Source organism: Tigriopus californicus, chromosome 7 (genome assembly GCF_007210705.1).
Source record: "Tigriopus californicus strain San Diego chromosome 7, Tcal_SD_v2.1, whole genome shotgun sequence".
NCBI classification, from domain to species: Eukaryota; Metazoa; Arthropoda; class Copepoda; order Harpacticoida; family Harpacticidae; genus Tigriopus; species Tigriopus californicus.
This window is the reverse complement of record NC_081446.1, coordinates 14,236,248-14,259,146: the sequence shown is the minus strand read 5'-3', so window position 1 is coordinate 14,259,146 and position 22,899 is coordinate 14,236,248. Positions and strand designations below refer to the sequence as shown.

The 22,899-nt window shown below is 43.7% G+C and overlaps 1 protein-coding gene across 1 annotated transcript in view; it reads right to left on the bottom strand.

Annotated features, from left to right (window-relative positions):
• LOC131883442 (uncharacterized) overlaps positions 1-12,604 on the bottom strand; it is a 20,701-nt gene extending 8,097 nt beyond the window's left edge. The window contains exon 1 of the mRNA XM_059230918.1: positions 9,490-12,604. Within this exon, the coding sequence (XP_059086901.1) occupies positions 9,490-11,269 (1,780 nt within the window). The 5' untranslated portion in view covers positions 11,270-12,604. The remainder of the gene's footprint in view (positions 1-9,489) is intronic.
• Positions 12,605-22,899: the final 10,295 nt, after the last annotated feature.

Genomic DNA, 22,899 nt, shown 5'->3' with positions numbered 1-22,899 from the left:
TGGCTTGACGTTTAATCAGCTTTCGGTCTCCGTGAATGTCGGCACAGTTTCGAAACTTTCTAGATTTTTAGAGCGATAGTGATGCTTTGATGGTTGTGATGATATCCCAGAATGTAGTCAAAACTTTACACAATGCCAGCGATTGTTTGCCTTTCCCCACTTTCAATTGCAGTCATTACTTGGAATTCGCCATGAAAACGCGAGAAACGGGCTGACAAGAAAATGATCCAACTCCAACCATCATCTGCTTTGACATCTTTGATGGTTTTGATCATCATTCTCAAGCTCACATTTTCCAAGATCCTCTTCAACACCGATTTCTCTTTCTCAACATTGCCGTTTTCTGAGTCAGTCTCGACAGTTCCCCACCTTCTCTCGCATTGTCTTCATTTCTCATGGAATATTACTCTTAGCAGGTGTTTTCTGATCACATTCTAAGGTCAAAGGACAATCTCCGAAGTTGTTTTCCAGGGCTCCTCCCTCACAAATAGCTCCCAACAGTAACTTTACACCTCGAGAGTATAGTAGTATTCTGAGTATTCCGGCACACAAGTGACCAAACCTTGCACTCACTTCAACTGGGTTTGAGTTGAGACGAGCAATGTCGACAAAATCTTGGATTTCAAAGAGTGGTTTGTTTACCAAGCTCACATGTGGTGACCCAAGTACTCGCTTGACGCTGATGATTCTTCTCATATTGAAAAAGAAAACTCGAGCGCTGCCCAAATTGCTCTGAAAACAAACAGCTCCTTTGGAAATACGAAACGAAAGCCCAAGAACTGTAAACACTTCTTCAATTCTTGAGCACCGAGCGTCTCCGAGGACCCAAAATGGGGGATTGTCATTTGTTTTGAAAGTACTCACGAGTCTTAGGCGAGTAAACAATGTTAACCTAGTTCTCGGGCCATCATACCTGCAATAGAGGAGAACAAATCATTTTAGCTAGTCGTCTTGTATTGACCACAGCCTCGGCAAGTGCAGTCGCAGAGGTCGTCATTTGCAGCCCTGAAATCAGCGTATCCTGTTTCACAAAGCAACCCCAAAGCAACCCAACCCTCCACCCCCTTTTTTTCTTCTCTTGGAAGAGTTTCAGAGTAAAGAGAGGAAGACGAAGTAGTAAGTGAAGAGTCACAGGGGTGGTGGGTGGGTGACAGTTTCTATTGAGAGCCAAATGTCTGACCACCACTTTCATTATTCCAATTGGGCGAAGAGGAAGAATACGATTCGAAGAATAGCTGATCCTCCTAATAACAACCCTCTGAACCCCAGGGTGCAATCCGAGAAAATTGCTGAAACTGAGGGGCTGAACCTCGGGGTATACGTAGGGTGAAGTTCGACGAGCTCTTGGAGAGACCCCGACTGCGAAATGAGATTGACCATAATCCCATTGAAGTTGTCGAGAAGAAAGTGACAGTTCTAGCGGAAAGACACAATAAGAATTCCACCCATTTACATTGGGACTGAGTGAGAGAGAGAGTCCTTTGATGGTTGGGTCATTATTGAAAATGGTCAGTACTTAACATCCTTAAGAGGAAGGACTATTCAAATCAAGGTTTGATCGTTCGACATAAGTGATGGTCTGGACTCGATTGTATCAAAATTCAACACTCTAACTGTCTCTCTCTCTCTCTTTTTTTTCTCCGTTTCTCTCCTGCTGTTTTGTTCCAGTTTTTGTTCTCCGAACTCGAGATGTGTTGATACGTTAATGACGACCATATGCGTTCAAAGCTGGCTTGAAAATGGTCCCAATTTCAGTTTGGGCTATTTTTGGACCTTCCAATTAAGAGCTAAACGAGAGCGGGTCTTTGACCCTTGGATCCATGGGCAAAAATGCCACATCCATCACTCTCAGCCATGCACTTCTTATCAATGGCAAATAGCCATGAGCTTGCTTCAAATTGATGCCAAATCCCATTCATCTAGCCGTATCATTCTTTGTCAAACCCATTGTAAATTTAGAGTGACAGAGGATTCTTGGCTAGAGGATGGCGATGGCTGCTATTTATTGATATATATGTATATATTGGCCGAAATATTTGGATAATCCGGCCAAATAAAATGTGTGACGAAAGTCCCTGTCCCTGAGTGTCCAAACTGTTTATCACGGCACTTTATCAGGATTTTATTGGCTGATTTCATGAGCGCCTATCTGCCTACTGTATGTATTGCTGAGCTTGTCTAGCTCCCATAATTGAGTGCACTTGGCCATGGTGATTGTCGTGGTTGTTTGTTTTGCTCAAAGTTGACACTAACTGCCCGAACTGACAATTTGAACGGCCATCAAGTGCGAGGAGCCCACAGTCCAGTGCAATCATGATCAAATACAATCGTTGAGTTCAAATGCCAATATTTGTTTGGTCAGTGAGCTCCTCTGTCTGATAAGATTCCAGCCTCATAATCACCTCTCCTGAGTGGTTCAGACCATGATCAGCCAGAGGACGATTGGACCGTGGTTTTACGTTCTTTGGGATATCTGAATTCATTTGTATATGATGGATGTCTCAAGTGGCAATTTAAGAGGAGCTCTTTCTTGGTGAATGCCTGCGAGCCCCTCCATTTTTTCCAGAGGGGAGGAACGAATGTGTCTTGGGCCAAAACAAATCCACTCACACCTCATCAAAAATTGGTCCTGGGTGGTCTCTTGACTTACACTCACTACATAGAGAGGAGAGAAATAAGGGGACGAGACAGTTTCAAATTCATTGGGTGTAGAGGAGGAGGCTACTACTGGTACGTGGTACCAATGGACCACACTGGCATGCCATAAACTACTTAACGACCAGATATTGGTGATTGGACAAAGGCAAGGAAGAATATAAGTGAGGGAAGGACGGGAGGTCCTCCAGATCATATGGCTCTTTTAAATGGTGACACTATCTCGAACCGGTAGATATGCTTATTAAGAAGTCCAAGAAGCATCGTGGAGGTTGCTTTGGGAGAATCATCATTATAGTCGTTATTAATGTAATCGAGACTGAGAAGAGGAAAATGGACGCTTAGACTGGGGTGGAATGATAGATGAGGCGAGTCAATTGCAAATGCTTCCAATCCGAATAGGGTTTTATTTCACGCAGATAAGTGTTGAACTGATTAAAAGATCCCGATAAAAATAAATTGGACAAACGCTGATGCTTATCTGCATGATTTTATGGTTATTGATACCTGATCACGGAGAGAGTGTAGTACATCACATTTCATAAATTGGCCATGGCCGATTTATTCTCAAGTTCCACTCTCAAAAGAGGGAAACCATTTCATTCTTCAGCAGTCGCTATTCGAGGTTTAATCTAGAATGATGACTTTCAATTTTTTGAGAATCGAGAAGCCTGATCTGCATCCCAATCGTGGAGAGAAAGGGTGAATAATCCTCATGTGCATGATTTGCATGCATGTTATTCAACGGGTGGAAAATCGGCTTCTCGGATGGGCTTCTTGGATGAGCATCCATAACAGCAACAAAAAAGGCTCACATTGGCAAGATTAGTGAACTAGCGAAAGGATCGCACATTTCAAAGCAAATAACCTCTGCATTCCATTCCTCGAATCAGAACCTGGAATCCCTCCTTCAAATTGCTCGCTGTGTCTCATTTGATGACAAGCACTCTCTTCGTAGTATTGAATGATTGAAAGAGACCTGAATGATTTGACATTCTCTTAAGTTAGAGGAGCTCTTTCTTATTTCTCATTGAGGCTCCGAAACCTCAGTGTTACTGTAGTAAACAGTTTCAAATCGACCACTGCTATTTGAGTTGTGAAATGTCGCCGTTAGAAGCGTCTAAAGTGGCTAGAGATTTGAGACTGGAGGTGTCTGAACTTGACTTTCATTTTTAGTTGAATCAACCTCCAATCATTAAACTGGATTCATGTGAGTAAATTATGGCCCTAGATTGGAGAGGAGAGCGAACCATGATGCACTCATTTCATACCCAAGTGAGAGTTGGGAGTTGGGAATTGAATCAGATTAAAAGTCCGCATTTGGCCAATAAATCCAAAAGGCCACGATCATGCAAGCTCATCGCTTTCAACTTAAATTGAATCAATTTATTTCACCTGCCATGTAGGGCAGTCGGTGATGAGGGTGGTACCAGAAATTGGAGCGCCATCGACTCCGTTCCCATCCTTCATCTCATTCCAATCACGCCCATAAAAAACGAAGAAAGTGAAGTCGACCAAGGCGAAGATGAAGAAGTGGATGAGACTCCCTGGACATTAATCAATTGGCCCATTGTGTATTCTAGTACACTTCACCTAGGGCTTGACCTCTTTCTCCAGAAGGGTGGAGACTTCCCAACGTGGTGTTGGTGGGATCATCTCATTTCGGTCACAATTTCCGGGGCTCACCATTTATTGAAATCCGTGAGAATTAAGAGGAATCTCTAGCGGTGGTTCGAGGGTAAGAAATTGCCCTCCATTTGAGATTCAATGTGCATAGTAATGCCCCCCCCCCCCCCCCCCCGAGTCCTTTTTTGCCGGTCTTTCCCATATTTGGGGCGATATCTCCACCGAGTTCCATTAGGATTTGGAAGTAATCTCTTTCTTCGGACAAAATTAGGCTATTCCGTTAGGCCATTCCCAGATCCTCGACTCCAGAATGAATTCCAGATAAGTATCTCGATTTTTGAAGTCCAACTTGTGGAAGGTGCCCTACTACTGTACTAGTGTACTACATACTCGGAGGGTACACTGTGCTATAGTTGGTACAGATGTGCATTGGAGTGTCTCTGTGGAATAGTTTATTATTAGAGGAACTACATAACAGGGGCTGTTGTTCGGGTCATGTAAATACACGGATGCTGGATGGATGAGAGGCAAGGCTTTTTATGTCACTCATCAGTTCATGCGGGAGCCATTCGACATTGCTCCGAGAGCTACTCTTTTTGCGTTTAATTCTATCTTCGTTCATGCCAAGATAAGAAGAAAGGCAGACAGGCAGCCTACATACATCCAGCAATGCATACAGTACACTACCAAGAGCAGCAGCACCTTTGATTGTGCTGAGCAGGCCAAATAGCATTCCTATTCAAAGCCACCCTTCTCCTCCAACAAATACTACGAGGCACGAACTCTTCGGATCTCTTCGTACACACATATGTTCAGATGCATGTGGAGGATATGGATTCGCTTTCAAAGCAGACCCACAGATAGAGAGAGAGAGAGACGTCGGGCTACACAACGTTTGTTGGGGAACTGGGGAAGGTCTTGACGGGGAGAAACTCGGTTTGAATGAAGTCCTGGACGACGTGGTTGAGTGGCAAAATCCTGTTGTGGAGCAGCTCGGAGGCCAAAGTTGGAATGCGAACAGAGGAAAACGAAGAAGACGAAGAAGGAGAAGCAAAAAAGGAGAAGTGCTCCTTTCATGGCAACCCCGAGAAATGTGATGAATACGGAGATTGTCACGTCCAACAACACATGCTTCTTCCGTCGCCTTGCTTGCTAATGTTGCATGACAGCCCTGGAAATCCTATTCGCGGACAACTCAGAGGGTTTCCAGTTTGCTCTTGGTTTACATTTATGAATAAAAAAAAACCTGGACCTAAAAAAAATCCGCTCCATATTTGGAGGGTGCTGCGATGAGAAACGGTCTTGACACCATCTTTTACACCCGACTTTTCAACGGTTTATCAGACATTTAGGTTGTTGGCAGAGATTCTGTACCTGTCGGGGGACTTCAGGAGTCAACGTGTTTGTCGATAACATAAAACCAATACGAATCATAAAGTCAAGCATGATATCAATCTAAACGATCCCAGAACCTGCTTTCAAAAATAGTCAATGTTTATTGTCAGTGCTCGATTGTTGTTATGCAACGCGAATCGGAACCTTGGGATCTGGATTTTTGTCTCGGAACGGGTTTCTTCAACGCCCATTGTCGAAATGCAATTTGGCAAGGAATCGTGGTTTTTGTCGCGAATAGAGGCACGTATGTGGAAACCATGTCCCCAACCATCGTTGAAAAGAATTCAATTACTGCCAAATCACTCAAACCAAATTGCGAACGATTCACCAAGAGGGGAATGCAGAGAGGTATTAGGAGGCAAAAATATTGCAGACCCACAGAAATGGGAACGAACGTCCCAAGAATGAGACACATTCTGGAAATACTCGGGAATGCAACCAAAGCACCAAAGCATCGGGTTAAAACAAATTTCTACCCACATTCCAGTTGGCTTCAGTGCAGACTCGAGTGATGAAGCACCTTTCAAAGTGGATGAACAAGGAAAAGAATCCCAGGAAGAATGCGCTTGGCGCTTTGCGCTTTGCGCTTTGCGCCACTGGTATCAAAACGAACGATACAATTTGCGTTGAATGTGGGATTTGATCGTTGCTTTCTGTGTCTTATTCAAATTCACACACAACCTTGGGATCGATTTGAGATGTTTTCACTTCCGTCCCGTAAGACGACGAAGACATATTTTGGCATCCACATCTTGCTAGCTCGGTCTGACAAAGTCGTGGTTATTGTTTTTGGTGGGCCATTTTGATGGATCTTGATTGTCAACAGGGTTTGTCAATTGCCTCGTTCACGACTCAGGCACGAAATATTATTCCTCATTGCAGGCCCCCCCCCCTTGATTGCCAAGGTGGACTCAAAATGCCCAGAAATGATGATGAGAATGTATTTCACACACACACGCACGCACACGCATGGCAACGTGAAAAGACCCCCTAAAATTCTGAATATCACTCTTAACAAAGACCATTCATGGAGCGAGATGAGCCAGTCTCAGAACTGACCCGAATAACCTTGAAATCCTACACTCGAAGGTTCTGAAAAATTTTGCCGACATTCTTTTTTGTGCCCAGGATGCAAGTTCGATTAGGTTACATGGCTGTTGTCTGCCAGAGTGTGGGTTGGGAGTGAGGGTGTTGGATGAGAATGATGTACATATTAGGACTCCTCAGAAGATGGTATTCCTGGGAAAGGCAAGTTCAAGAGCAGCCATCATTTGCCAGTGCAAACAGAACGGACTTTGGAGGTCCTTATCCAAACACCACCTGGCAAGTCTAAAACGAATTCAGACTTCCAGAATACTTTGGAAGCACAATTGGGGCTTGTTTCACTGACGAGAGCACTTTCAAAAGATCAATGTGAAATGAAGCCATTCGCTCATGAGGCCAAAATTGGTCTTGTCGTCGTTGTTCATGACTGGGTAAGCGTCGGGCGTCAAGATTGAATTATGGCCACAATTTCAGGACTGAAATTTGCCAGTCAAAAACAAACTACTTGAACTCAACCCACTACTTTGACGAGGCCTTGGTCGCTCCTCAGTCTAAAGAGTTGCTAATCAGGTTAATTTTGAACTCATGTGTTTGGCAGCTGTGTGCTCAGTGTGTATGTACGTATGTGTATATAATATGCTATACCCCTCTCAAGGCCCTGGGAGTCAACCCAAGTATCCCACCGAGATAGACTCGAACCTCCTCTTCGTCTCTCCTGGGTGATTATGCAAAGCAATATATCATGTTAAATTACGTTAAGAGCGCGGCTTGGGTTTCCCTGATCCCATTGACTCGGTGGTGTCTTACGTTCCTGTCAGGTAATCGGAGTGTACACATAACCGGCAACCAGCCCATCGATGGGTTGCTCGCATGCTTGGCTTCAACCAGGCCCTCAAACCAACCCAGCGGCTCAGTGGGTTCAGCGTGGGTTTTAATTATTTACGATCACAATGGAGCTAGTCTCTATTCCAAGGAATCACTGCGTGCCTCTCGAGTCATCACCAAGGTGAGATCTCAGAATCGGCTCCTGGAATCATCGTCTAATGAGCTCGAAGACACTCGGTCTGATAGTCAGGCGATTGTGGATCATCACGACAAAACTGCTTGAGTCTCGCGTCTTCTTTCACTTAATGGAGCCGCCCTAATTGATGAGCTTTTAAAGTGACAATCATCAGAACCCATCTCAACAGAGATTGGCCTCTCAGTATTCAGAAGAAGAAGCGGAAAAAAAAAATCTTATTTTTCAATCTCATTTCATCTCAATCTGACAGGCGCTTAGAGGACGGGTAAATGCAGCCCGGATTGCACTTGTCTCTGGATGGAAAAATATGAGGGTTTTTCGGGTCTCTGATCCATTGACAAAACACCTCTCTTTCTCTGTCTCTGAGTCAACTCGAGAGTTGTGCATGTGTTTGAAGTGCGCATCAATCCTTCACAAGTACTGAAACACCTCAGAGGGTTGGCATTTCCTTTCAGATGGAGAAGGATGATTGTCTTTGTCAGTTTCGATCTTGAGATTGTCCAGCCAAGACGCGAGCAAAAAATAACAAAAATGAATAACTGGTTTTATGATCGCGTATACGTAGTATGTAGGGAGGAGGTGTCCGGCCAACGGACTTTATTGGTTGAGTTGGGCTTATTGGTGCACGTAGGAAATAACCAGCAGTTCTTAGTATGCCAGGCTTGTACTTTGATTGTTGAGAAAACAATGTGTCTTTGTTCGAGACTACACTTGACAAAGAACGAATCGTTAATTATGTTCCCCGCGTTTGATTTATATTCAATTGTTTTCTCTTCTTGGCTCTCCCCGACTTGTGAACCAAGTACGCGAACAAGTTACTCATTTAAGACTTCACAACTCACTCTCATATGCTAGTAGCTAGGCAGACGACGGTATTTCAGATGGGATGGCTGGACTGGCTTGAAATGACAAAGAATGTCATGGAAATGTCGTGATATTCAATTAATCATGGGCCGTTTTCTTCTGAGGAAGATGACGACGTCATTTTGTCGAGGGATTCGTTTGACACTTGGAATCCTGGGGCCCTCGAAACAGATGTTGTTGGGATGGCGATATTTTCAATGTAGAAGGGAGTAGGGAGCACCTCGTATTCAAGTTCAATTGGAGCATTGTGCGCATTCGACACAATTGTAATGGCTCGATCTTTTTTCATATCCAGGGATTATTCGATGGAATTCAAAAGGGCGGAAGTTGATTCAGGGCACAACTACCGAGTGAACCGAGCCGAAAGAGCCGAAAACCCCGATTGGGGATTGTCACGGAATTGCTTATTCAGGCGCAGGGCTCGAATGACGACAATCCCTCAATATTTACGTTTATCTTTCAATGGATTAGCGCCCCATGAATTCTCCGGGTTCGATATTCCATTATTCACGCCCTTTTCCACAAAAAGTTTGAATTTCAACTCAATCCATCAATGCCACAAGAGCCTCAGGCTTGGCAATATTCGTGGCTTCCCTTTGCCAATGCAAACAAAGCAAAGAAAATAATGCTGCAGAGGTCCGATCCGGGCGGAATTCGAAATTGACCAAAGGTAACACCAATGTTCAAGCAATGGAAATATTGACTGGGGTGAAGTTGGCTGTATTAGTAAGTTAGCTCGACTAGAGAGACCCATTTGAGAGAGCCTCTGTACAAAAATAGATAGGAAAATGGATGGAAGCTGTTAAGGATAGAGATGTGAAATGCTGATTAGGACTTGAAGAAGCAAGTGAAAAGGCTGAAGCACTTGTGGTTGGGGTTCTGACCTGTCATGCTGCTTTTCCACTTGGATGACATTCCTGATGAAGCCGTTGCCGTTCGATGGGAGGGCTGATCAGGACGGTGATGCGTTGTGGAACCCTCGTCGCCCTCGGCAATGGTGAGGGAACTGGGCGTGCCTAGGCCAGAATCGTAACCTGCCATGTCATTCATCTCATAATTGCTGCCCGGGGAGGAGGAATCCTCACTGTTCATCATCATGAATGCCGAATCTTTCGACCCGAGCGAGGATTTCTGGGCCGCTGCTAATTTGCTGGACAAGTTCAAACGAGCTTTGGAAGGTGGTAAGCGTTGGGTTTGGGAGCTGTGACTGCCACTGCTGCTGGAAGTGCTGTCGTCAGTTGCTGATGGTTGGTGGCTCTTCTCTTCAGTGAGGTCTTGGGAAGCCTGATTAGGGTAGCGTAGCGACGGGTTCAGATCGGGCAAGGACAGGTGAAACCCTTGCTCATCCGAATTATCCATTGCCCACAATGACCGCGAAGCCCGACGATGGGGAGGCTGACGACTCCTTCCGACATTGTCTCGGGGTGTCTGAATAGCCACACTCGGGGCTGCAACTACCTCAAATAGGACATCAGGATGATTAGAGGAGGAATGGTGGTGGTGGTGGGGAGGGTAGGGGTGGTGATGTTGGGGGTGCTGTGGATGTTGAGTGGCCAAAGGTTGGTAGTGCAAGATCTGATTCAATTGACGTTGCTCTCTCTCACGAAGAGCTGTGGCCTCTTTACAGGAAGCCGTTGCCTTGGACTTGGTCCGTAGCAGCTTCGAAGTCGAATTCGATGTCGAAGAAAGAGAAGTATTGTTGGACAACAGCTGACTGCCGTGACTACCACTCGAAGGAGGCATTCCATTAAAGGTAGAGTCTAAGAAGCTGCAGTGCCGGGCGATTCTATTCCTGGAAGGTCCCATGGCAGCAGATTTTGAAAGAGGCACTGATTGAGTTATGCCTTCATGGAGAGGAGGGGGTCGAATGGGGGTATGTGGGGATGGTTGAGCTCGACCCACAAACACGTTAGGTGATGACGGGCCAGAATCCAATTGTGTCCCATGCTTCATGGCTTGATACTCTGGATGAATTATCAGAAGAGGTGCACTATCTTTTGGTATTTTGGGTTGGTGCCCGAGATCATACTCCACACTGCAATCCACATGAAGGGGCTTATTCACGTCCCGACAGGATTGGGTCTGCCTCACGTTGTTCCGGCCGATGGGCTCGGGGATCATGCTCAAGAATCCCATGGATCTGTGTTGATAACCAGGTGGAGAGAGAGACTTCAAGTAGATATCTTTGGCATGGGCTGCTCCATTGGCGTATAGAGAGGCAATGTTGGATCGAGATCTGGCTGGTAAGAAGAGTTCATGATGAGGTTTGGTGTACATGGAGGATGAGTAATGCATGTCCTCCATGGTCCAGTTTGGTGCCAAATATTGCGAGGATCCAAATCTACCCGTGGCCGAGGACAGCCTGCTGCCTTTCCTGAGATCCCCCACATTCGTTTGAGATCGTCTTAGTCCCGAACCACTGGAGTATGGCCTTCGGGGAGGTTTAAGTAGAGTGGTCGAGTTACTCTCCTTAAATGGAACAAAAGCCCCATGCGATGGCGGTCTCTGTGGCGGTGGAGGAGGAGGTAAAGGCAGACCAACCATATGCTGGAAGTAAACAGCCTCCGGCATGGATTGAGACCGACAATGAGCACCACCACTGTTTGGGTTTGAGGTCATCCCTCCATGACTACAACGTCCTGTCTTCAAATTATATCTGGCCATGGCTGCTCAGCAAACCTGTCCAGTAGCTTCAATCACAGCCCAACGCACTCTTTGAGTTATCTCTGAAGCCTCATTCACTCATTGTAAATCACAAGATGGCTCAAGCTACGGAGAGCTTAAACAAGATCCGGCTCAAAATCAAATGACAATGTATCGTAACGATCGATAGTATCGATCCATTCCAAATAATGTCTTTTGGGAACCAACAACACTGGGTCTCACACTCGCGATACTCCCTTCCTCGCAATGATCAAGTGACGACTGATGATGTTGCTCACGATGGAAATGAGGATGATCTTAATCAGCTGTGACTTGAGTTCGTAGACCCGGCAGCATGCGCCTGGAGAAGCCTCACCACTCACGGAGAGGACCAAGGAGGAAGCGAGCGCTCAGCCCCGTCTCCGTCTACTCATCGTGTCGGTCCTCTCCGTCCGTGCCAGTGATCCATCCAGGATCTTGGCCCAAGAGTAGTCCATCACAATGTCGAAGGTGTGGGGGATGGGATGGCAGTAGTTGCAGTAGTCCATCGGGGTCTTAAAGGGGAGGGGAAAAGGTGTCTACCACCTCTCTGGTCCCTCTGCCTTCTCAACCAGGTACAACCAGTCGAGTACTGGTCGAGCCTGGCCGGATTTGGTTTGTTTTCAATCTCACATTAGCGTTGCCGGTGTTTTGCCAAATGACAGCTGTTTTTTCTTCTCACGGATCGACTCAACCCGAAAAGTACGACCATGAGCTACTTGTCGCCGTGTCTCTCACTCTGGTCTCTCTCTACCTGCCTCAGAAAAGGGCCCCTCATGGCGGGAGTGTAACTCCTTTGCTAGACATGGAATCATCACTTTTGGAGGTACAAGGCCCGTAGACCGGGATGATTGTGCATGGTTGGTGGTTGGTATACCTTTCTTCCCGAGCCTGAATTCCGATAGAGAGCTGCTAGAACATGGAAGGTAGTGAGTAGTACACTGTGCACGGAGTGAGTCGTTCGTTGTTCTTGCATTTCACGTACCTACAAGAGAGTTACGTTCTATCTACTACATACGTGTAGGCTAGCTAAGGTGGTTGGGTTATCTCTGTCTGTCTCTGTCTGTCTCTCTCACCTGTTTCCAGGTTGAGCGAGTAACACGAGGGGACCTTTAACCTGCTTTGGGGAATTGTCTTTTCTGCCATTCAGTCAGCTGATCCGGCCTCAGGCAACATCTACGAACCTAGCGGCCACATTAAAGCATGCTCTCCTCCACAGAGAGAGGACCAAAGGGCCACGAGTTGGACGAGTTGTAATCTCGAATCGTAAATGCTAGCCCGTAAACACTCCTCAAAAATCGACTCTGATGCTTCTGTTTGGTCGTCCAAGTTAGTTACTACCTGATTGTCGAGCAACAGGACAGGCTGATGAAATGCGATTTTGGGTCGGAAACTCCAAGTTGGCCACCGAATTCCATGCCTCTTTCTTTATTGGCCGACTTGTCAGAGCTCTCTTCAATATGTCTGGAAGCGTCTTGGTGGAAAATATTGCAGGTGGTAGTGCTGGAGCTTCAGAGTGTGAGGCTACCACCAAACATAGAACTGTGTCTGGACGAATTCCTGCTTGGCTTCTCATCGCAAGACCCGCAATCATCTCGCTTTGTGCCATCAACTACACACTTGATGAGAGATGCGTGATCTCATTTTTTGGCCGATCTCCACGTTGAAATGGAGAGAAAAAGAGCCTCAAATTGCCTTTTAAAGCGGTGTACGGCCTATTAGGTATCTTCAAATTCTTGCAGCCCTAACAATCACCATCGGACTAGTTGTTGTTGCTTTTAGTATTATTATGTTGAGAATCACATTTCCAGGCAATGAAGCCTCTTGTGGTGAGCTTCATTTCCATTTGAAAGAGGTAAATTCCTGGAATGATTACTTCCCAGCAAGAGAATCGGTGGCTTGGGGGAGCTAATTGCTGTGGCAACCAGCGAGTCCAATTATCCAGGACGACTACGAATCACAAGATCTTGGAGTCTCTTTGATTTCCTCTAAAACTACTTGGCCACATACTATAATCCAACCTCTTGGATACGTACAGTAAGCCCATTCAGATACTACAAAGAATTCACTAGCCAAGCGAATGAATGTACTTGTACTTAATCTTATTGCCCATCTCATTAAAACGGGAGAACTCCTTCCTATAGCACCACAATGAGCTCAGATGAGAGAGATGGGACTAAAACGAGAGCTCTATCTGAGACTCTACGACCGCTCTCATTGGGTCAATTCTAGGGAGTTTTTTTGCTCAGGCGAAGTCTGATTGAACTGAATTGAATTAGGAGGTTCATTAGGATCTTTTAGAATGACGAGCACCCTTTGGCATGTGCATAGTCTTCTGCTAGTCTGACATTAATCAGTGACGAACAACTCGAGAACCCAATGAATTGGCAAATCTGCTTCTCTTTTGAAATATCTCAACTGAAAAATTTTCACTTTGACTGTCAATGGACTCAAAATATCAAAGGGGTCTATGAACTTGGTTAAAAGGCCATTCCAAGAGAGAGAGAGACAGACAGAGAGAGAGACAGAGAGATGTTCAGAACTCTTTGAGAACTGCTGACTTATCTTTAAATGGACTTTGATCGAAACTCTCCCACAGCGAAAGTGACTTTTTAAAAGGGCCCTTTTTCTGATGGAAACGGAGCGTTTGACTTCAAGAGTAGCATCAACAATGGAAGGAGGGGTTTATTTCGAAGGGGAAAAGGGGGCATTGCCATGGCCTTACTGTTAATCTTAGCAGTGCAATATCTGAGTGAAAGAGTGATCCCGAGAGAAGATTTTCGATTGGCCGGATAATGCAATTCCATGCACCACTTGGTCATTTGCCGCAGTTATCCCAGCTTGTGGCCCCTCGTTAACTTTTCCCCCAATTGAAGTGATTCCCATCAAGACCACTATTGTTACTACTTGCAGTACAACAGCCTGCATGCAGCAAAGCCCAGCGTCTACGTCCCTATTGCGAGCTCAGCCCACTCAATTCTGTCGTCTCATGACTTCGTTGGGCAGAAAATCCTCTTCGCTTTTATTTCACGCTCTAATGACCCGTCCTTTGCTCCGTTCCTTGGACAAGTTGTCCATGAGGAGTTCCCGTACAGCTACACTGTGTCAAAAAAAAGCGCCTTGGTGGGATTCATTAACATTCGTAAGAAAAACAGCTGATATGCTTTTATGTTTTCACAAGGCTTTTCTTGGTGTTTTTCTTTTTCCTTGAGGACCAAGAATGAAGAACATATCATGAATTTGATATTACGGAATTAGAGTGAAAGGATTAGTGAAAAAGGATGATATACAGGTTAGCATAGTGCTTACTACAATTGTGTAACTCAGGATTAAAGTAAACTGATGTCTCTAAAAACATTTGATTTATCCTCCATGAACAAATAAAACATGTTAGGAACAAAGTAAAAAAGCCATTGCTTTGGAAAAATTTAAAAATGGATCAAGTTACATTTATTAATTGATCTATTTCATCCCTTGCAAAGACAAAAAAGTTTTCAGTTATCAAATTTTTGTGAACTTTTTTTCAAAGAAAAAAATGTCTTTCAGTATTGTAAAGTGAAAAAAAAAGGTCTGATTATTACAACTTGTTTGGTAAAAAACTGTCAAATTATTCATCAATTGTACACTTCATTGGGTGGAGGTAAACGCCTCCCTGCTTCATCAAGGTGGATACAAATAAATGTAGAAACTAAGGAATATGCTCTAAGATGACAAGCATCATCAAGATGATATTGCTGACCAACTTATTGTTTAAGCATTATGGTGCAGTGAGTTTGTCAAAGAGTTTTTGAGAAGCATTTGGTTCCTAACATGTCTCATTGCTGACCCAATTCCCAACATGTACAACATCCCAATAAGAACTTTATTAAGAAGGTTATTTAGACTTGTCTTTTTTTGCAATCATCACTTCCATTGGATTGCACTATGAAGCTGTGTTTACTTAACTACGAGTACTAGTAAATGATTTTAAAAACTTTTGACTTTAAAATCATTTTTTTGTCTTTGTGTCAGTTTTACTTTTATTTATTTCAAAACTGAAAACGTTTATTCAAAGCTAAGCAAGATAAATTTGTTATTTTCATTTTGAACTACAAAATTACAAATGGTAATTATGTAGTCAATGCACTACTTATTGGGCAAATTGAAAAAAAAGGAATGGTCAAATGCTAAAAGAAAGTTTAGCAATAGTTTGATATCAATTTGGCACTAAAAGTTGAACTCTACCTTGATGACAAAGAGTTTTTCCAAGAAATAAAAGAAAAATCAAAATCAACTATACGGAGTCTGGACTCACGTCTTTTTCACCTTTCAATAACAGACTCAAGTTTGAGCAGCCAATTATACTCACTCCTCACAGAGATTGACCCAAATTGGAAACACATGAAGTATGAACATTGATTGCTGACGAAATTTTAGATTATAATATTCCTTGTTTAAGATGTTGGGATCAATTGCTTCCTGAGCTTTTCAATATATTGCACAATGACATAGATTTCTAGACACTGGATGTTGGACAACCAACCACTTGGCTGGTAAAACAGTAGAATGGATGGTCTCCTGCAAATCAATCACAAACCGGATTATTGTAACGTTTAGCCAACCAAGTGACATTGTCCTCTCCCTTGTCTAGGTGTGGGCAAGCAGCCTTGAAGAACATTGACATTTTGAAGTTTAATTTCATCTGCAAAAAAAAAAAAAAATATTGTGTTTGTTAAATGTAAAAAATAGTCTCAATAATATTTAAGATTGCTATAGATTAGACTTCTTTCTTCAAATATTCAAAGAGCCAGTTTTCCGGTTTACCGCAAATCTGCTAGCATAGAAAAAAATCCAGAAATTGTGCACATTTTGCATTTCCAGTCTTTTTACTTCAAAATTTCTGATCTGGAATAAATGTAAGTATCAATATGTGATTTGGCATATGATTTCAATGACCAACAAAAAATGCCTTTAACTTGTCTTCACTTTCAAACACATATATTTCATGATAAGATTCTAGCACTAGCACAATGGGCTCATTTTTTATCAACAATTTTTGGCAAGAGTTTTTGTCCGTCGGGCAAGTTAGAAGCAGCGCCATCTGTTGTTTCAATGCTGTACTTTCCATATATTTTCACTTTTCTTATCCTAGCCAAACTCCTTACAAGTCAGCTAATCAGTCCCTATCAGAAATATCTTATGAACAATGTGATGGCTGGCTTCACTGTCCAGACAAGACTTAACCCTCCTACCCTAGCACCCAAACAAACATTCACCTACTTTGATCCATATCGTGGAAAATTAAGAAAAAGTTGTTTTCCTTTTTTTGTATTTTTTGAAAAAATTTGCAGCCTACTATGAACTGACTAAGCCATAAAATGAATACTCTATTTTTTGTCCTTTTTAATTACCCCAGTTTTACAATATGAAAGTAGATTTCTAGACACTTGCTTGATGGCCATGAATGGACAAGAAAGTTTAATTTTTTACTCAAATTATTTGGCGTTAAATAACCGTTTCTTTTTAGTGTCAGTAGTGGAGTCTTAGCTATTAGATAGTGGGCCCACTATCTCTGTCATGACCTGGACATCTAAGATGCAAGCCAGCACAAACACAGCAATTGAGAATGCATGCACTTATGCATTAGGGTTATTTAGTTTGTCAAGAACAAGATTAGACTTTTGACACATTCGAGTTTTTCATGCAGACTTACGCCATTCTCCCGACTTACGTACTCTGCTGAACCTGAGTTCGAGTCAAATTTAAAAATCAAAGGACTCGGCCCAAAACTAGTGATTTCAACCACGGTGTAGCTGGGCCAAGAATCGTATTCAGGACCGTGTGCATTGAGGCCAATTCATTCAATTAATTTTAATGGCTCATCAATTCCGATTGAATTGGAAGAGGAAGAGAGGCAATGCTTCATTCTATGTTGCAAAGAATACACATTAAAAGGAAATTGAAAAGCTTTAATGAAAGACATTGCTGCGCAAGCACTTCCCCTGTGTTCCAAAAAGAATAAGAACGCTAATCAAGTCTTGCATAAGAAATAGAACAGTGCCATTTGCAACAAGTATTCATGAAGCACATCAGCCTTTTCGAAGGTCTTTGAAGGCCATCATTTGTTTCAACCACGAAAAAGGTAGCATTAGTAACTGCTTAGAGTTAAAGAGCATAAAGCTCACTTAGTGTCATGAAACTCAACTAGGTGGCGCGCTTTCCAAGTTTGAGAATCATCGTGAACTCTGTGCATAGCGCGCTCTTCTGGCACAAAATGAACTACTGGCCGCGTAGAACCTCTAGTTTTTAGACCAGCTGGAGATTTTTTAACCGCATTTTATTACCCAATAAGAAGCAACTGATGCGTGGAACATCCTTGAATAAATATCCAATTGCATTAATTTGACTACGTACGTCGTGGATCAGAACCCAAACATGCGTCGCCGTTCCATGTCAAAAAAAAAAGTCTGTGGTCAATTCCCTTTTCAATTCAATTAAGGACCCAAAAATCGAGAACCCTTTGCGATCGGCCTCAATTCAGGAACGAATCTGGATGGATCGGAAAAGACATTGGCTTTATCCACAGCTGTCAGTTTCACTTGTCTGTCAGTGGACTATCTATCTCTCATCCACCATTTGGCGACCTATCCTGATTCATTATTGAAACGCCAAGGACTACTACATATTCAGCCACTACAAACACCATACTGCAACCCAAAGAAGGATGATATGAGCAATCCACGTTTAATGGTTGCCTAAGGATTCGCTCCCCAACTCACAGATCTAAGGTGGACTGCACGAAATGTGTACGAGCACCTACCCACGATCTCAAATATGAGAGCTTTCCAACAAAGATGTGAGAGTGCCTCTTCTTTTTTTTTTCAAGCAATTACCCTAATGTTAGGGGCATACTCCACATGTTCGGTAATGAATTCAATGGCCCTCGGTAGAAAAAAAAACACTCTTTGGTTCATCAGAGTTATCTCGACCATTACCGAATGGTGGTGCCATTCATTCCAATAGTGCCAGATGGAGGGGTAAGCCATTTCGAATGGCTGATGGTGCTGGCCCAACTCAACTTAATGTGGGCGATTGATGTGCTAAATGGCTACGACGACAAAAAGGATCACATCCCAATGGTTTTCTCCTTGTGTTGTCCCCTGTATTTCCACACACATGGCTAAAACAAGTGAGAGCTCACTGAGGGTGCACCAAGCGCACGGAGGACCACCGTGCTTGGATCATAGGAGGGTGAATAAATGGGCACGGGATAATTTGGATCTTAGGGAGGGGGGGATCTCTGGAGAATCTGACTGCTGGGATAAGAATGTTGAAGGGTTGAAACGTACAGAGACAATTTGAGGAAAATGTCTGACATTTCCATGACACAAGAAGCCGATGCCAGTGCTCATCAATATTCTACACGCCCTCTCTCTGTATTCGTTTTACAATATCCTCCAAGGTACAACACATATTGGGGAAGAATTCGACGAAGAAGGCAATTTGAGTTCAAATTCATGTCAAATATTAATGCCATTGGCTTCGAAATGGCCTTTCTTGGTATTGTCAGCATGGTGAGGATCTTGTTTGGGGGATGTAATCCAATGATAGAAGAAATGCCATTCTTTGTTACGAGATGCGCCAAGCCATATTCTCCCAAAAAGATGGCCTGACAGCCCATGAATGATCCATTTTTCGAACCATCAGGAGTTCAGAATGGGGATCACCAACCGAGATGGAATTTATTATTGTAATCAGAGAGCCTCGTCGGTACCATTTTCAGACCAGTCAAGAGTTTGAGTGAATGAGTTTAGAGGACACTCTCCATCCAACGCTTTCATGATTTGGGACATTGGGACACATTTGATCCAGCTGTGCGGAATTGGAAACGTTGAATGAAAGCTCTTGCTCTGTCCCGCTTTCTGCAATAGTTTGAACTAATCCCCGAAGGATCAAGAAGACGAAACGACGGAACATCAATGGGAGAAGGATGGAGCCTGCTGCACTTGATGTTCGTTCGTGATGTCATTTCATGCTCAAAGCGCCCCAACGACAACGAACGAACGAACGAACGAACGAACGAACGATATATCTCATTGCAACAACACGAATCCCTCACTTTCTCGTCATAACGACGAAATGAGACTCGTTTGATGCCAGTAGTGACACATTGTAGTTCTTCACACACTTTCTGTGGTGCAGTACTGTACCTAACTCGAAATGGATGGCAAGCTTAGGACATCGAACAGAGAGTCCATACAATATGACTTGAGGATAACCCCCGTTCAGCTGTGTTCAGCGCTTGCCAAAATGGCAGGCAAGACAAGGGATCCGAGTTTTGACACGCGGAGCTTGATTTATTGGCAGAACTTCAAAGGGCAACGGACCCCAAAGCCAAAACAATGGCATGGCTCCAATGGCCAATTAGTACAACTCCTACTTATTCTCAAGCTCAACAAAAAACACTCTTTCCCTCCCGACTCTGGAACCGTCCACGGGTACGTATTACTCAACGTAGTCCAATGAGTGGAGCCCTATCATTCCATTTATAGAGCCTGGGGATAGGAATTTTTACCACCCTCTCTTTCTCTCTGAGCAATGCAGAAGGTTCCTAGTAGTGTTCTAGGTGCCCTTTGCTCTCGTTTTGGAGCGCACAGTAATCTCTGCATGTACGACATTGTACTACAAAGAATGACCATTAAGAAGAGGAAATCTTTTTTGACCCCTCCAGTGCTTTAGATTACTCTGTTATTTTCCTCTTGATGGGATCTTTAGCAAAGAACAATGGCTGTTTACAACAAGACAACAAAAAGTCCGTCGTCGTCCTTTCATGGCTATAAAGCGAATGGATCCTCTGTAGGACCTACGGAAAGACAGCGAGGCCAATCATAAAAGCAACTCACAACGTAGAACGCACTGCTACATTGGAATAATATACGACGGACAACGTATTCTCTGTTTATATTACCCGGCTATATATAGAAGGACCCCAGGGAAACCGGGGGAGGATGGAACTTGCAAAACCCTTTGAAGTGGATTTGCTGTGCGCACTAAATAAGGCCAAGGGAATGAATTTTGTACTAGTATGTACGTATGTGAAAGATCCATAAAGGAGCTTGTCGTCGTACGGTACTCTCGTACTATCCTATACCTTTTGTCGTAACTATTTTTCCGATCGCTCTGATTGATGTGTTCGTGAGCTCGAGTTTCCTGTCCTTTCCGAAGTAATCCTCTTTCAAAACAAATACATATTTAAGTACTTACCTTGGGATTTAGAAGTGGTGTATGTTCGTACAATAACTAAGAGGGTACAGTTATAGATGACGTAGGAGGCCCTAGTGGAAAATGATTTGGTATTAAATGGACACACAACGTGATTTAAAGCCATCTAAAACGAGCTTGGATGACCTCTCGAGGACCTCGTTGGATAGGTTGCTTTGGATCAGCAATTACAGTTTTTATGGGCTTACCACATGCCACGAACAATCTGAGCCGTGAGGGAACAATGAAGCTCTAGGAGGGAAGTGGAAATTAAAAGATTTTTATCAATCAATGGAACGGAGACTACTACGACAGCCTCACTTCCAACGACAAGGAATTGAGCAGTCCCCAGGGGCGAAGAGCTTCTTGGCAGCCATCAGCCCGGTATTACTCGCACCTACCTTCAAGAGTTTGAAACGTGGCTGAAGGTGACCAAAAAAGTGGGCACAATGCACAATCCATCAACTTGATAATGATCAGGATCATCATAGTAATTATCCGCCATCGCCTCTTTGGCATTGACGTGGCAAGGTGGATTGGAATATTTCCAATTGGTCATGGATGATTAGAGCCATCCCGATATTCATCACCAGATCCCAGTCGGACGAACCCTATTTGGCTCACATTGCGATCTGGGCCGCCATTCAATCCTGACATAATCCTGCAAAGATTTCACGATGAATATGTCACCAGTGGGAATTAAATCATTCATTCATCAAAACGGAGAATCTCCCATGGATCTTCCCGGACCCAGCAGGGTCTCCTATCGTACTATCGGCCGATCTTTACCCACCAAAGACGAGCCAACCAATCTTTCCTGGTTCGATTAGCAACACCACCCAAGCAGAGCCGAAGAGCAAATCCATGAACGAGACCGAAAAGCGCGAAACGAAGACGAACTTGGGGAGAAATTCAAGAGTCGAGTAATAATTCACAAGTCTCTCAAGTCCATTATTCTTGGATGGAAGAGAGAATGGAGGAACAATGCGAACTTTTCAATGTTCAAAGTTCGTCTCCACTCAGCCTTTATTATGCTTTAACACAATGCTGTCCAATGGAAGGACTCGAGTCCATGGCTGCAGGCAGATCCTCGGGAGAAATCGGGAGGATCTATGGAGGACTCTAGCTCGCTAGGCGCTTCTGTCCACTTGAACATACTACTTCTACTGACGTCGAGGTCGTCCATCTTTCATACATACGTAGTAATGTAGTATGGACTTGCTCACGTTCGCGCACGTGTGTGTAGTAGTCGGATGAGAATTTGAGAAGAAACAAAGTTCGGGAGGAACAATTTTCATCATAAATCAAAGAAAATTCCGTGAAAATGGCAATAAACTTTTTTTGAACTGTTTGGAAAGTTCACGCATTGGTTGGAGCCGATCTCTACGAACTCGCCCCAGTCACATGCAAATCCATCCATATCTTGGCAACGACATCGCTTCATGGAACCCTATCTGGTTGGCAGATTCTTTGGCAGCCATCGAATTTGAATGAATTGAGAAACATTGAAATACGACATGCGTGTGTCAGGTCTTGTCAAAGTGAAACGTTGCGTTTCATAAATCTCGACCTGAACGAGGGCAAAAAATGAGGAGGAGGAGAAGGAGAAGGAGAAGGAGGAGGGCCATCAATCCCGGATTGCTCGATTTTGGTGCAACCAAATCACTGGAAACCATGCCAAATCCGAAAACGCCACATTCCACCTTCATAAAGCTTGCTCACCGTAAACTCATCATACAGCAATACCTCGCTTGCATTATTTGAAGAGGGAAAAAGCGAGTACGGAGACGGACTCTGAATCGTACCATAACCAACAATTTGGCGTTTCGCCCTTCAATAAACCGACAATTTTTGGAAACACCTTTCATCATGGTCAATTTCAGATTCAAATGAGCCTCCTGGTGTGCATGCACAATTTCGCATACGAGCTTTTTTGATTTCTCCTCCAACGAATTGGGGGTCTAAAGTTGAAGCAAAAAAAGGTTGAAAAAAAGGGGGCAACCTTAACGGTCTAACGATATCCTTCTTCAAGCTCTTTTGAATCTGGTGGGAGTTTTACGGCATGGTTGTTGGGAGATAGTCTGAGAGACAAGGAAAAGAGAGAGGGGTATAAGTAATTTTTGCTTTAGTAAACAATGTCTGTTCAATTTGCATATTTTGTCGGTGTCTGAAGCTCTTTTGCTTTTCGAGCGAACAATGATCCGGGAGCGGAGCGTGTCCCCGAGTTCATAGAATAACAGCCAGAATTTCCGTCGCACTCGGCTATCTTTCCTTCATTTCGTTACGAAAACATGGCCCGACTTGTGAGCAAATTGTGAAACCTTTGCATACTCGTTTTGACTCGAAATAATCATATCAAAACATAAGCAAAG